The 12754-nt window shown below is 42.8% G+C and overlaps 1 protein-coding gene across 4 annotated transcripts in view; it reads left to right on the top strand.

The window, feature by feature from the left end:
- SZT2 (SZT2 subunit of KICSTOR complex) overlaps window positions 1-12754 on the top strand; it is a 523775-nt gene that overhangs the window by 496275 nt on the left and 14746 nt on the right. For all 4 annotated transcript variants that reach the window (XM_033916162.1, XM_033916160.1, XM_033916161.1 and 1 more), the window contains 3 exons: window positions 1068-1545; window positions 3774-3890; window positions 7617-7685. In XM_033916162.1, the coding sequence (XP_033772053.1) occupies window positions 1068-1545; window positions 3774-3890; window positions 7617-7685 (664 nt within the window). The remainder of the gene's footprint in view (window positions 1-1067; window positions 1546-3773; window positions 3891-7616; window positions 7686-12754) is intronic.

The raw sequence follows: 12754 nt of genomic DNA, 5'->3' as shown, positions 1-12754 counted from the left end.
AAAAGAAAAAAACTGTTCGACAACCTCCTAGCCATTCGAGCTGAAACACTCGACCCCCAACTCAACAACCAATTGATATCAACCACAGACTGCAAAACCTTCAAAAAGAAATAAAAACCCTTCTATTCAAAAAACACATAAAACCGAACTAACACAATCAGAACTGTCCCAAGCATCACCTGCAACTACTCCATATGTACTTCTGATGTCATGACAATTCAGACATCATTTATGTTATGTTATGTTATGTTTGAAATAATGGTTACATATATGAGGTTCAATAAAATAATATTTTCACTCCCTGTTTCTATTCTGACCATTTATACCGTTTCATGGTTATTACAAAAAATATTTTTTACATGGGGGGTGGGGGGGTGTCAAAAAATGATGGGCCCCGGGTGCCACATACCCTAGGTACACCACTGCTCAGGCCTCAAGTTGTGTTTCCCCATGCTCCTTCCAGCCACGGTCAAGTGATGTGGGCCTGATTACATAAGAATAGCTATACTGGATCAGACCAATGGTCCATCTAGCCCAGTATCCTGCTTCCAACTGTGGCCAGCCAAGGTCACAAGTACCTGGCAGAAACCCAGGTATTTATTTCATTTCTTATATACTGCCTGCAAATAAATACCTGGGCTTTTGTCAGGTACTTGTGACCAGGATTGGCCACTGTTGGAAGCAGGATACTGGACTAGATGGGCCATTGGTCTGATGAAACTAAAAAAGCTTAACTATTCTCTGAGTGAAAAAAAATTTCCTCCTATTGGTTTTAAAAGTATGTCCCTGCAGTTTCATCGAGTGTCCCCTAGTCTTTGTAATTTTTGACGGAGTGAAAAATCGATCCACTTGTACCCGTTCTACTCCACTCAGGATTTTGTAGACTTCAATCATATCTGATCCACTGATCTGCTCCAGCATGATACATCTATGGAAGGGAGAATTGGGCAGAGGACGTGATAGGTGGGTAGGTGGTGATGTAGTGGGAATACAGTGGGTATATGCAAATGGCTGGGGGGAGGTAGCTATTGACCATCTCTTTAATCTTTCCTTCTTTCCTTACCCAGGTTATGCTTTTATGTAATAATGACAAGCCAGCGGGAACTCTTTCCCAGGCTGACAGCTGACATGCGACGTTTTAAGAAGTTGCCACATAAGCAAAGGGAAGCTCTGGGCAAAGCGTTGTGGGACACACCAGAGCCAGGGCCACACAGGATGCCAGAGGATGAGCTCTGGGAGGAAGTCGAGAACAGCAGTGAGTTTTATGCAGGCAGGTCACAAGTTAAGATGGGCCCTGGCCTCTTCTACAGCTCTCCACTCTTCCCACTGCTGGCCTCTGAAGTGGCATCTGCTCAGAAGCAGCTCAACAGCATGGTACAGCTTGCAAAGAGCCACTGTCGGCGAGACAACTTATGGAAGCGCCTTTTTCTGCTGGAACCCCTGGCTTCTGACAAACTCAGACTGGGCAAACTGTCTTTCAGTGAGCTGGAGGAGCTTTTGGAAGCTGTCCACTGCAAGTCCATAGCTGAGATTGACAAACAGCTGGTAAGCAACAACAGGGACAGGTCTGCAGCCTGTGACAACCTCCACTTTTGTATGCAGGGAGCTCACTCTAATCGAATCTTTGATTTTTGATACCGATTCATCCCAACAGGAGGGCTCGACTCGGATATCAAAATCTGAATAAAATTGTACAGGAGATTAGAACAGAAACTATATCTTTTGTGATTGATTATTTGAAAAGAAGGATCATTAGTAAATTTTTGAAATAAAAATGTCTTCAGTAATTTACGAAAAGTGGGTAGAGAGAGAACTATAGAAAGAAGGTCATTCCAAACTTTTACGAATAAAAAAAGAAAACGATCGACAAAAATTGGCCATAGATTTTATTCCTTTAACAGTGGAAAAGCCAAGTTTAGAGATTTCTTATGAATTGCATGAAACAGGGATCAAAGAAGAAAAGATACCATGTAGGATTTTGAAAATTACAATTGCAAGTTTAAATTGGATCCTCCAGTAAACAGGAAGCCAGTGAAGGTGTGACACGATCATATTTATGTTTACCGTATATCTGGATAAGTTGTAGCCTCCTCAAATTACATTAACTTAATAAAGCGAGTTGCCATAATCCAACTGAGATAAATTAATGGCCTGAACCAAAACTGCAAAATATTGCTGAAAAAAAAATGACGTATTCTTCTAAGCATCTTTCAACTGAAAAAGCATTTTTTAGTAACATGATTAATTTGATTAGATAATCAGAGTGAAGAATCCAGAATAAAACCCAGAATTCTAGTGAGTCACCAGAGGCTAACCAAATTGAGCTAAGCAACTGCTCAGTTTTTGGCCCAAACTATAATAATTTTGTCTTGGCAGTATTTAATTTCATGCACACTGAAAATGCCCAATCTTGGATTCTTAAGATGCAGGAATTAATATCTGATTTCAAACTGTTCAGTGGCATAGTATGGGGGATGGGGTGCCGGCACCTCTCCGACCTGCTGCGTACCTACTTAGGGCCAGTTCCACAAAGCTCCCATACCACAGTGGTGGGAATGATTTTTCTTTTATCGGCAATGCTCAGCACAAGGGCATGCAAATTATTCATGCAGAGAATCGTGGGTAAAAAGGGGGAGGAACTGTGCCTGGTTTTGCTCTTCCTCCTGCATGCCCTGCCTGCTGGTACAGCTGACTGAGGCAGGGGAATCCTTCATCTGAGTCGGCTGGACTCCCCAAAGCCACGGTGGCTTCAGGGAAATCCTGTTGGTTCAGCTGATTGGGGATTCCCTTTCCCCGACAGGCAGGCAGAGGCTGCTTTTTTCTTTTTTAATGGGTGCGGCTGTTGTGCTAACCCAGCTTCGCCCATTAAAAAGATAAAGAAGTCATGTGAGCTGAAAACTAGGATCCTCTGACACCCCCCACCTTCCTATGCCCCTGCCCCCTCCCACCACTCCAAACAAAATCCTGATAATTTAGTGGGCTGGGTTGGGTCAGGCTCTGCCCCCCCCCAGCTCAAGGACCTTCCAACGACAATGCCCTGTACCTTTTGTTGAAAATCAGGCAGGATGGATGCTCACTCCCTTCTGCCTTGAAGGGCCGTCTGTTCAAAATGGCAGCCCTTACCCCCCTCCCAGTGCTTTCTGGGATGCACTGAGAGGGTCTAAGGTCCTGATTGACTCAGGTGCCTATGGTCCCTCCCTGGGACATCCTTTCTGCCTGATTTTTGATAAAAGGTACAGGGGGCATTGTCATTGGAGGGTCCTTGAGCTGGGGGAGAGTCTGACCCCTCCCTCTCAGCCCAGTAGACCACCAATAGTTTTGGGATGGTGGGAGATTGGAAGGGGAGGGCTTAGTGTCGGGGGTTGTCATGGGGGTCCCAGTTTTGGGCCCCCCTGCCAGCAGGGCTGTGTTATTTTAATGCTGTTGTACCTGTGTTGTGTGTCCACAACATATGCACAACAGTTACCAGCAACTCCAAAGCTGGAAATGAGGATGGATTTCCTTTTGTGCATCGCTAGGAGAGCTCATTTAAATACTAATGAGCTCCAAGCGATATATTTGCAGAGGGTTCTGGGGTTTGGGAAGAGGGAGGAGGGAGCACGTGCTTTGGGGTGCACAGAAGTGCGCCTCTGCCTCTGGCATCCCCTACCCTTGGTACACCACTGTTATCCTCAAGAAGTTTAGTTTGAAACCTTTAGACTTTGTTTCCCATGTGATTCAGTCAAAATGCAGGGATCTCATTCTCTGACCTGTGGTCTCTCTCTGTCTTGTAGGATTTCCTCTTGACAATGACAGTCGCTTGGTACCAGAGTCTCATCAAAGTGCTTCTCAACCGCTTCCCCCAGAGCTGCCGACACTTCCAAAACATCGAGACTGGAACTCAGTACCTGGTAAGAGATGGTCTTGTGGCCAGGAGCAGCTTTTATAGATAGTACATGGAAGAATATTGAGCATCTCAGACCTTGGAAGATGGAAGAGCAGGAGAAAACGTTCTGAAGGGGAGGATCTTAAGGTGGCTTCTCAGCATCTAAAGGGGTCTGCTTCTGGGGAGAGAATAGTTCCCAGGTTTTAAAGGAGTGGGAAAATGTTAAGGAAGCTCACGATCAGAAGACTTCTGACAGCTTCAAGGGAAAGGACAGAATAATAGCTTTATTTATATCCCATCATACCTTTCAGTTCAAGACGGTTTACAACAAGAGAGGCTGCAGGAATGCAGCAAAGTTACATCAAGAGGAAACAAATAGGCATGGAACATAATTATATTTAATCAGAAGGCAAGAGCATGCAAGTAGATGTAGAGGAAATCGTTTGAGAAAGTTTAAATTAATTTATCAAATAAATGGGTATGATGATGAGTTAGGAGTAAGTCACTTAGAGGATTGTTCCACCTTCCTGCTTGGAAGGAAAGTGTCTTGTCGAGGAATCTTTGGAATTGGCATCCTTTGGGATTCCGAAAGGTGAATAATAGTGTTCTGCGTGAGAGGCGGAGTTTGTTTTGGAGAACAAAGTGTTTCAGAAGGTAGGTGGATGCAGAACCGAATAGTGTTTTGAAGCATAGACAACCAAATTTGAAAATTATTCTGTCCTCTCCTGGTAGTGCAGTTTTTGGAAATATGGAGTGATGTGGTCGTATGGCTGTGTTTTGGATTGTTCTCAATCTTTTGGTAGTTCTTTTTGTAGGATCCTAGGTAAATGATGTGAATGATGCAAAATTGAAGTATGGTTTGATTGTACATAGTTTCCATAAAAGGCAGAAACATTTTTTTACTAAGATGTCAGTGTGGGCATTGAATGTCAGTTGTTGGTCTAAGGTCATTCCTAGAATTTTTATGGTGGGGTTAATAGGAAACTTTCTCCCTTGAAGCTGATTGATGGTCCTTTTATTTGTTCGTTGGAGTGGCCATGAATATTTTGGTTTTTTCGGGGTTAAGTGTTAGTTTGAAGTTTTTTGTCCATTGTTCTACTTGATCAATGACAGATGAAATGAAGTGTCTGGTTTCAGTTGATAGTGTAGAGAAGGGGATGATGATTGTGATGTATGTTTGGAGATTTAGTTTGGATAGTTCAAGGCCTAGTGAAGACATAAATAGATTCAAAAGCAACTCATAAGTTATAAACAGAATTAAGTCACAATTAATATCCAAAAGGGACAGGGGTTATCAGGTCAGCAGACAGTGGATGGTGGGGAGGAAGGATGTGAGAGCTGTTTGTACTAGATGGAAAGGAGAGGAAGGGATAATAAATAGAAAGGTGGAGGGATAGAGAAAAGTGAATTAGAGCATCTAAGAGTCTCGGGTTGACTATTCAAGTTTCAAGTTTATTAGGATTTTATATACCGCCTGTCAAGGTTATCTAAGCGGTTTTTACAATCAGGTACTCAAGCATTTTCCCTCTCTGTCCCGGTGGGCTCACAATCTATCTAATGTACCTGGGGCTATGGAGGATTAAGTGTCTGGATTTGAACCCACAACCTCAGGATGCTGAGACTATAGTTTTAACCACTGCACCACACTCTCCCTCTCTAGGACTGCTGTTAAGCCACTGGGCAATAGAGAGCATCGGCAAGCCCAAATAGCACAGTTGAAAGTTTCCAAAGAAGAGACTTTGAAAGAGTTGGACTCTGTGGTTACCCAACAGCAGAAGGAGGTCTCAACGAGTGCAGTTGGAGAACCAGCTTAAAAACATTCAGAAAAGAATGGTGAAAAAGGAGTGAGAGTACAGAACCCAGGCACTAGCCCAAACCTGATCTATAGTTCTACAAATCAGAGACAGCTAGACCGAGAGTCTGAAATAAAGGCCATGTTGGGAGCCTGGCAGATTGCCAACTGAGCCCTGAAAAAGGCTGAGGTACAAGAAGTGCCAGAGCCCCTCCCACCCTCTATTCTGAGTCCCAAGTTCATGCCTCCTCCCTCCCTCTTTCGTCTGAAGTTTATGCACCCTCCCGTCCTTCTGTGTCCCAAAGTGCCCTTCTCCCTCCCTCCCTCCATTCTGTGTCCCAAGTCCATTCCTCCCTCCCACAGGTGTTTATCCGTTCTGGCCGGCTCCCTTCTCCTTCCTTCCAGCCGCAATTGTTTTTGTTCAAAAAGCTGCAGGCTATGGTTCTTACACGCGGCCCTCCTTCCCTCTGAGATCAAAACGGTAGAGACTATTATACAGAACAAAATGACAGAACATATACATAAGAATGGATTATGGACAATTAATAAATGAAAGTCAGCTATCTTGGAGGGCTTCAGGGAGTGGAGCTGATATTTGGTTCACCACTGCTGACTGATTATTTATATTTATTTTATTTTAAAAAAACTTTTATCCTGCATATCACACCAATCTATGTGGGTTACAATGTACACACAAATAAATTAGTAAACAACAGATACATTTCAAAACCAGGCAGTAAAAATGAAGAGTAAAACAGTGACAAAATACTTTTGCCAAATTTAAACAAACCATGATGCACAAATTATCAACCCTCATCCCTTCTTAGGCAGTACTAAAAGCCTGTCGATTGTACGAGAAACCTCCAGAGACAGGGAAATATCTATTACCGTATATACTTGAATATAAGTCGATCTCAATATGTCGAGACCCTCCATTTTTTCCCCCAAAAAGGAGGAAAAATGGTTGACTCGAATGTAAGACGGGGGATTAATATTCAAGTGCCATTCCTTGCCAAGATCTGCACCCAGTGTCCCCTCCCTCATGCCCTCCCCTGCCAGGTTCTGCACTCAGCCCCCCTCCTTGCCAAGTTCTGCACCCTGTCCCACCTTCATTCCCTGTACCCTCTTCCCCCTCTAGTTGTCTAGTGGTAGGCCAGGACAGGAGGGATCCCTCCCGTCCTGGCTGATACTAACAATTACCTTTTCCATGGTGGTCCAGCAGTGTATCCCACCCTGAACTCTTCCTGCCAATCTCGCAACCAGCAATGCACCTGGGCTAGCATGCAGGAGTGAGCTTTTCGAGCTCCTGCCCAGCCCTGCGCCGCTCCCTGAATGGCTGCCGTGAGAGCTGCAAGAACTGGCAGCAGCCTTTCAGGGAGCAGCGCAGGGCCGGGAAGGAGCTCTAAAAACTCGCTCCTGCATGCCAGCCCGGATGCACCGCTGGCTGCTGGCCACAAGATCGGCAGGAGGGATTCAGTGCGGGATACACTGCTGGACCACCAGGGAAAAGGTACACGGCAGAGGGAGGAGAAGGGGGTAATTGTTAGTATCGATGGGAGACGGGAGGGATCTCTCCTGTCCCGGCCTAACGGCAGGCCTGCAGAAAGTCCGGAAGGGTGTCGGGTGGTCACTGGGTGATCACTTGAATATAGGACGAGACCCATTTTGGGGCCATTTTTTTGGTCCAAAAATCTCGTCCTATATTCGAGTATATACGGTATATGTGAATGTAATTCACCTTGATCTAGTACTGACAAGGTGTGGGCAAAATCCAAACAAGGGAAATAGTCTCAGCCCCTGGGGTATAATTTCTTTATAACCTCCATTGGGTTGGAAAGAATAAAAAATAGAAAGAAACATATTTGCAATCCACCACTGTAAGAACTGCAGGACTAAGGGCTTTATTGTACTATATGTCTTGTAATATCTGAGCACTCACTGCTGTCATTTCCTTTACAGGTTGTGCTGAATCAGAAGTTCACAGATTGCTTTTTGCTTGTTTTCCTGGATTCACATCTGGGGAAAACGGTAAGAAATGGTCTAGCATAACATTCAGTAACATTTTGGGGACAGCTTTTCTTTCTTTCTAAGCTGAGATCTTCCTTACATAACCAGTAAAATTGTCTGCCAATGTAGCAGACAACATTCCTGTCTTCCACCTCTTCCTGCCTCCTAATTTTACTCACTCTTCTCCCCTCCCCTTGCATTTCTTAGTTCAACTTGCATCCAAATATTTCTGCTGTTTTCCAAATGTAGAAAACTGAAGATGGATAAAGACCATCTCGAATATCATTCCCTTAGAGATCTTATGTACTTCTCCCGAGCTTTCTTGAATTCAGATACACCTTCGCCAAGAGGCTGTTTCATGCATTCACCACCCTTTCCGTGAAGAAGTATTTCTTCAGATTACTCCCAAAAGTCAAGCACAGTATCTTATTTCCAACAGTGGATTTTCCCAAGTTCATCTTACAGTAATAATGGATTATGAACTTTTAGAAAATTATCCAAACCTTTTTAAACCCTGCTAAGCAAACTATTTTTACCATATTCTCTAGCAATGAATTTGAGATTTTAATTACACGTTAAGTGAAGAAATATTTTCTCCACTTTATTTTAAATCTACTACTTAGTAGATTCAGCGGCTGAACCCTAGTCCTAGAAGAGTGAACAAGCGATTCACATCTACCCTTTCCAAGTCACTCCTGAGCCAAGTCCCAGCCGCTTTAGCCTTTTCGGACAGGAAAATTGTCTCATCCCTTTTGATCCTTTTCTCTGTACCTTTTCTAATTCCTGCTAGATCTTTTTTGAGAGATGTTGACCAGAACTGCCACAGTATTCGAGGTGCAATTGTAAATGACAGCAGATAAAGACCTGAGCCTGTCAGTTTCCACCCCATTTAGGGCTCCTTTTACAAAGGCGCAGAATAGCACGTGCGCTTGCCGCTACCGCCTCCTCTTGAGCAGTCGCTAATCCACCTTTGTAAAAGGAGTCCTTAGTGCTCTACACAACTGCAGTTTTTTTCATCAATATAAGAATAGCCATCCTGGATCAAACCAATGATCCATCTAGCTAAGTAGCCTGTTTCAACAGTGGCCAATCCAGATTACAAATACCTGACAGAAACCCAAATAATAGCAACATTCCATACAAACTGTGTGAGGAGAGGAGCAGGCACTGCCTCTCACGGCAAGAGGCACGTCCTGTAGCCAGCACCCCTCACTGGCATAGTGATAGCAGGCCCTGTGGGCATGAGCAGACATCGGCATGATGATGTCGCATCGACATCCATGTCCACGCATTTCCAGATGCCCTGCAGGACACTGGTCTATCTCAAACGCAGACTAAGAAATTTTGATACCATATCCTCTAGCAACAATTTCCAGAGCTTAACTATTCTTTGAGTGAAAAAATTTCATCCGGTTGGTTTTAAAAGTATTTCCCTGTAACTTCATCGAGTCTTCCCTAGTCTTTGTGATTTTTGAAGAAGTAAAAAATTGATCCACTTGTACCCATTCTACACCACTCAGGAGTTTGTAGACTTCAATCATATCCTCCCCTCAGCTGTCTCTTTTCCAAGCTGAAGAGCCCTAACCTTTTTAGTCTTTCCTGATACGAGAGGAGTTCCATCCCTTTTATCATTTTTGATCACTCTTTGAACCCTTTCAAATTCCGCTATATCTTTTTTTGAGATACAGGAACCAGAATTGAATGCAATACTCAAGGCAAGGTCAGACCATTAAGCAATATAGAGGCATCATAATATTTTTACTCTTATTTACCATCTCTTTTCTAATAATTCCTATCATCCTGTTTGCTTTTTTGGCTGCAGCTGCACATTGGGCGGAAGATTTCAGCATATTGTTTACGATGACACTTAGATCATTTTCTAAATATGTTAAATAGCATGGGTCCCAGTACAGATCCCTGTGGCACTCCACAATTCACCCTCCTCCATTGAGAAAAATGGCCATTTAAACCTACCCTCTGTTTTCTGTCCAATAACCAGTTCCTAATCCATACTAGAACATTGCCTCCTATCCCATGTCTCTTTAATTTTCTTAGGAGACTTTCATGAGGAACGTTGTCGAAAGCTTTCTAAAAGTCTAGATACACTATGTCAACTGGCTCTCCTTTAGCCACATGTTTATTCACACTTTCAAAGAAATGCAAGGCATGACCTCCCTTGTCTGAACACTGTCCCATTAAATTTGACAATAATTGTTAGAATGTCAAGTGATTTGTACGAATTATCTGATTGAATATTGTACACTTGTTGCAAGAGTTAAAACTGAATAAAGAATTAAAAAAAAAAAATCATGTTTGTCTGTGTTCTGTAATTTTATTTTTAATAATGGTTTCTACTATTTTGCCCAGCACTGAAGTCAAGCTTATGGATCTGTAATTTCCCAGCTCACACCTGGAACCCTTTAATCAGCGTAACATTGGCCACCCTCCAATCTTCAGGTACTACAGATGATTTTAGCAATAGTTTACAGATCACTAACAGCAGATCAGCAATTTCAAGTTTGAGTTCTTCCAGTACCCTGGGATGTATACCATCCAGTCCTTGTGAATTATTACTCTTTAACAGGTTGCCTCCACTTCTTTCTACTACTTAATGCCAAACTCCAAAGGATCAAAACCTACCAATCAAAACCAGATCTTGCTCAGCAATTCTATGCCTATGTGCTTTCTAGGATGGAATATTGCAATTTCATATTCAACAGAATCGCCATAAGAGACCTAAAACACCTCCAGCAGGTGCAGAACTCAGCAATCCATCTCCTGTACAACCTCAACTTCCACGATCCCATCACACCAGCACTCCAAGCAGCTCACTGGCCACCTGTCAACAAGTGCTATACCTTCAAGGCCCTCGGAATGGCTCATAAAAGATTCCACTACAAAACCCCCACCTACATAACATCCAAGCTGCAAACATACACCACCAACCGTCCTCTCTGCTCTGAATCATAGAGACAGCTCAGCATCCTCCCAGGAAGATCTCTCAAAATGGAAACTGCAAGCAAACATTCCTTCAGCCACTTTCTTCTTCAACTATGGGACAAACTGCATACTCAGCTCAGATCTCTAAACTCTCTGAAGGCCTTCCAAAGAGCAGTGAAAAGTCTCCTCTTCCACTAAAAAAAATGCATTCAGCAGTCAGACTCTTTTGTATTCTCCTGTTTATAACTTATATTGTGAATGTCCTGTTGTAACCCATTCTGGAAGGATGGGTTAAAAATCTAAATAAATAAGTAAATTAACTTGTCGATTTGGCTTAGTACGTTTTTCAAGTTCACCAAGATTTCTTTCAGTTCTCCGCATCGTCACCCTTGAAAACCATTTCCGGTTCAGTTAGAGCTCTTAACATCTTCTTCCATAAAGACCAAAGCAAAGAATTCAGTCAGTCTCTCTGTTATGGCCTTATCCTCCTTGAGTGCCCCTTTTGCTCCTTGATTATCCAACGGTCCCATAGATTCACTTGCAGGCTTTCTGCTTCTAGTATACATTAAGTTATTAACTATGAGTTTTTGCCTCTTGGGCAAGTTTCTCTTCATATTCTTTTTTAGCCTCTGTATCAGACGCCTTAACCACTACCCCAGTCACAAACCTCTACCTGGTCTTCTTTTGACAACTTGACTATGACCTTCTTTCAAACTATTATAACACATTTGAAGCCCATATTCTGTTCCCTTGACAGTTCTCCCTGCTGCTTGGATAAAATCTCCTTCACACAGGGTCATATGAACATAAGAATTGCCTCTGCTGGGTCAGACCAGTGGTCCATCGTGCCCAGCAGTCCACTCACACGGCAGCCCTTAGGTCAAAGACTTATGCCCTATTTGAGTCTAGCCTTACTTGCATATGTTCTGTTGCAGTAGGAACTTATCCAACCTTGTCTTGAATCCCTAAAGGGTGCTTTCCCCTATAACAGCCTCCGGAAGAGCGTTCCAGATTTCTACCACTCTCTGGGTGTAGAAGAACTTCCTTACATTTGTACAGAATCTTTTCCCTTCTAGCTTTAGCGAGTGCCCTCTCATTCTCTTTTTTAATAGTTCCATTTTCTCTATCATTTCTCACAATCTCACATCAGGAACTATTCAGTCTGCCTCTTTAGATCCCATATCCCCTACTAACTACAGACTAGTCGATAACCTCACCCTGCTCTTGAGATTAAGCAACTCTCTTCTCTTATTGAACATTGACTTGTGCCTCACCCCTGCAGGCCAGTTTCCCTGGAATAAGTTTGCAAAGGAAATCCAATACAACAGTACTTAACTTTAAAAAAGGAGACTATAATAACATGAGAATGGTAAAAAAGAAACTTAGAGGTGCAGCTGCAAAGGTAAAAAATATACATCAGGCATGGATGCTATTCAAAAATACCATCCTAAAATTCCAGACTAGATATATTCCATGTATAAAAAAGGAGGAAGGAAGACCAAACAGCAACCAGCATGGTTAATGAGTGAGGTGAAGGAAGCTATTAGAGATAAAAGAGAATCCTTCAGAAACTGGAAGAAGGATCCAACTGAAAATAATTGTAAACAGCACAAGGAATGTAAAGTCAAATGCAAGGCGCTAATAAGGAAGACGAAGAGAGATCTTGAAAAGAAGATTGCGCTGGAAGCAAAAACATACAGTAAAAATTTTAAGTATAAAGCAAGAAGCCAGGAAGAGAATTGGTTGGACCACTAGATGGCCAAGGAATAAAAGGGGATCTCAGGGACAATAAGGCCATAGTGGAGAGATTAAATTAATTTTTTGCCTCGGTCTTCACCGAGGAAGATGTGGAGGAGTTACCAGTGCCAGATATGGTATTCAATTCTGATGAATCAGTGAAACTCAAACAAATCTCTGTAACACTGGATGATGTAATGGGTCAATTTGACAAATTGAGCAGTAGCAAATTGCCTGGACCAGATGGTATACATCCCAGAGTGCTGATAGAATTGAAAAATGAACTTGTAGAGCTATTGTTAGTAATTTGTAATTTTTCTTTAAAAATCAGCATACAACCAGAAGACTGGAGAGTGGTCATAACGCCGATTTTTAAAAAGGGTTCCATAGGTGATCTGGGAAATTATAAACCG

Source organism: Geotrypetes seraphini, chromosome 12 (assembly GCF_902459505.1).
Source record: "Geotrypetes seraphini chromosome 12, aGeoSer1.1, whole genome shotgun sequence".
Classification (NCBI taxonomy): domain Eukaryota; kingdom Metazoa; phylum Chordata; class Amphibia; order Gymnophiona; family Dermophiidae; genus Geotrypetes; species Geotrypetes seraphini.
This window is presented reverse-complemented; position numbering and strand designations above follow the sequence as displayed.